Source organism: Plasmodium gaboni (assembly GCF_001602025.1).
Source record: "Plasmodium gaboni strain SY75 chromosome Unknown, whole genome shotgun sequence".
Classification (NCBI taxonomy): Eukaryota; Apicomplexa; class Aconoidasida; order Haemosporida; family Plasmodiidae; genus Plasmodium; species Plasmodium gaboni.
In genome coordinates, this window is record NW_017385465.1 from 1 (window position 1) to 421 (window position 421).

At 18.3% G+C, this 421-nt stretch overlaps 1 protein-coding gene across 1 annotated transcript; it reads left to right on the forward strand.

The window, feature by feature from the left end:
- Nucleotides 1-168: 168 nt before the first annotated feature.
- On the forward strand, nt 169-357 carry PGSY75_0029600 (glycophorin binding protein; the record flags this gene model as incomplete). Its single annotated transcript, XM_018783435.1, has 1 exon — nt 169-357. A coding segment is annotated over one exon (189 nt), but the record flags the coding sequence as incomplete, so codon positions are not given.
- Nucleotides 358-421: the final 64 nt, after the last annotated feature.

The following is a 421-nucleotide window of genomic DNA, read 5'->3' on the forward strand; positions in this document are numbered from 1 at the left end:
ATAAATATATATATAATTTTTTTTTTATATATATATTTTTTAAAAAAAAGTAAACTATTAAAAAAAAACTATATGTATAAAAATATATAACATTTGTATTTAAAATTTTTTTTATAAACACCCATCTTAGAAATAATATATATATATAATTATTTTTCTTAAGCAAAAATGTGCCTTTCTAATAGAACTAATCTTAAATCATCCGGAGTTTCGAATTGTAAAAATTTCAATTCGAAAAATTGCTCAAAATATGCTTTAAGGGAAGTTGACGGAAAAAATGAAAAGAAAAGTTCCTTATGTACCTTCCGTTCCAAGAACCTTATATTAATAATTGGAATAATATATGTAGCTATATTGGTATGCCCATATAAATAAAATATATAATTTAATTTTTTTTTTATTATAGAATATAAGTTTTTTA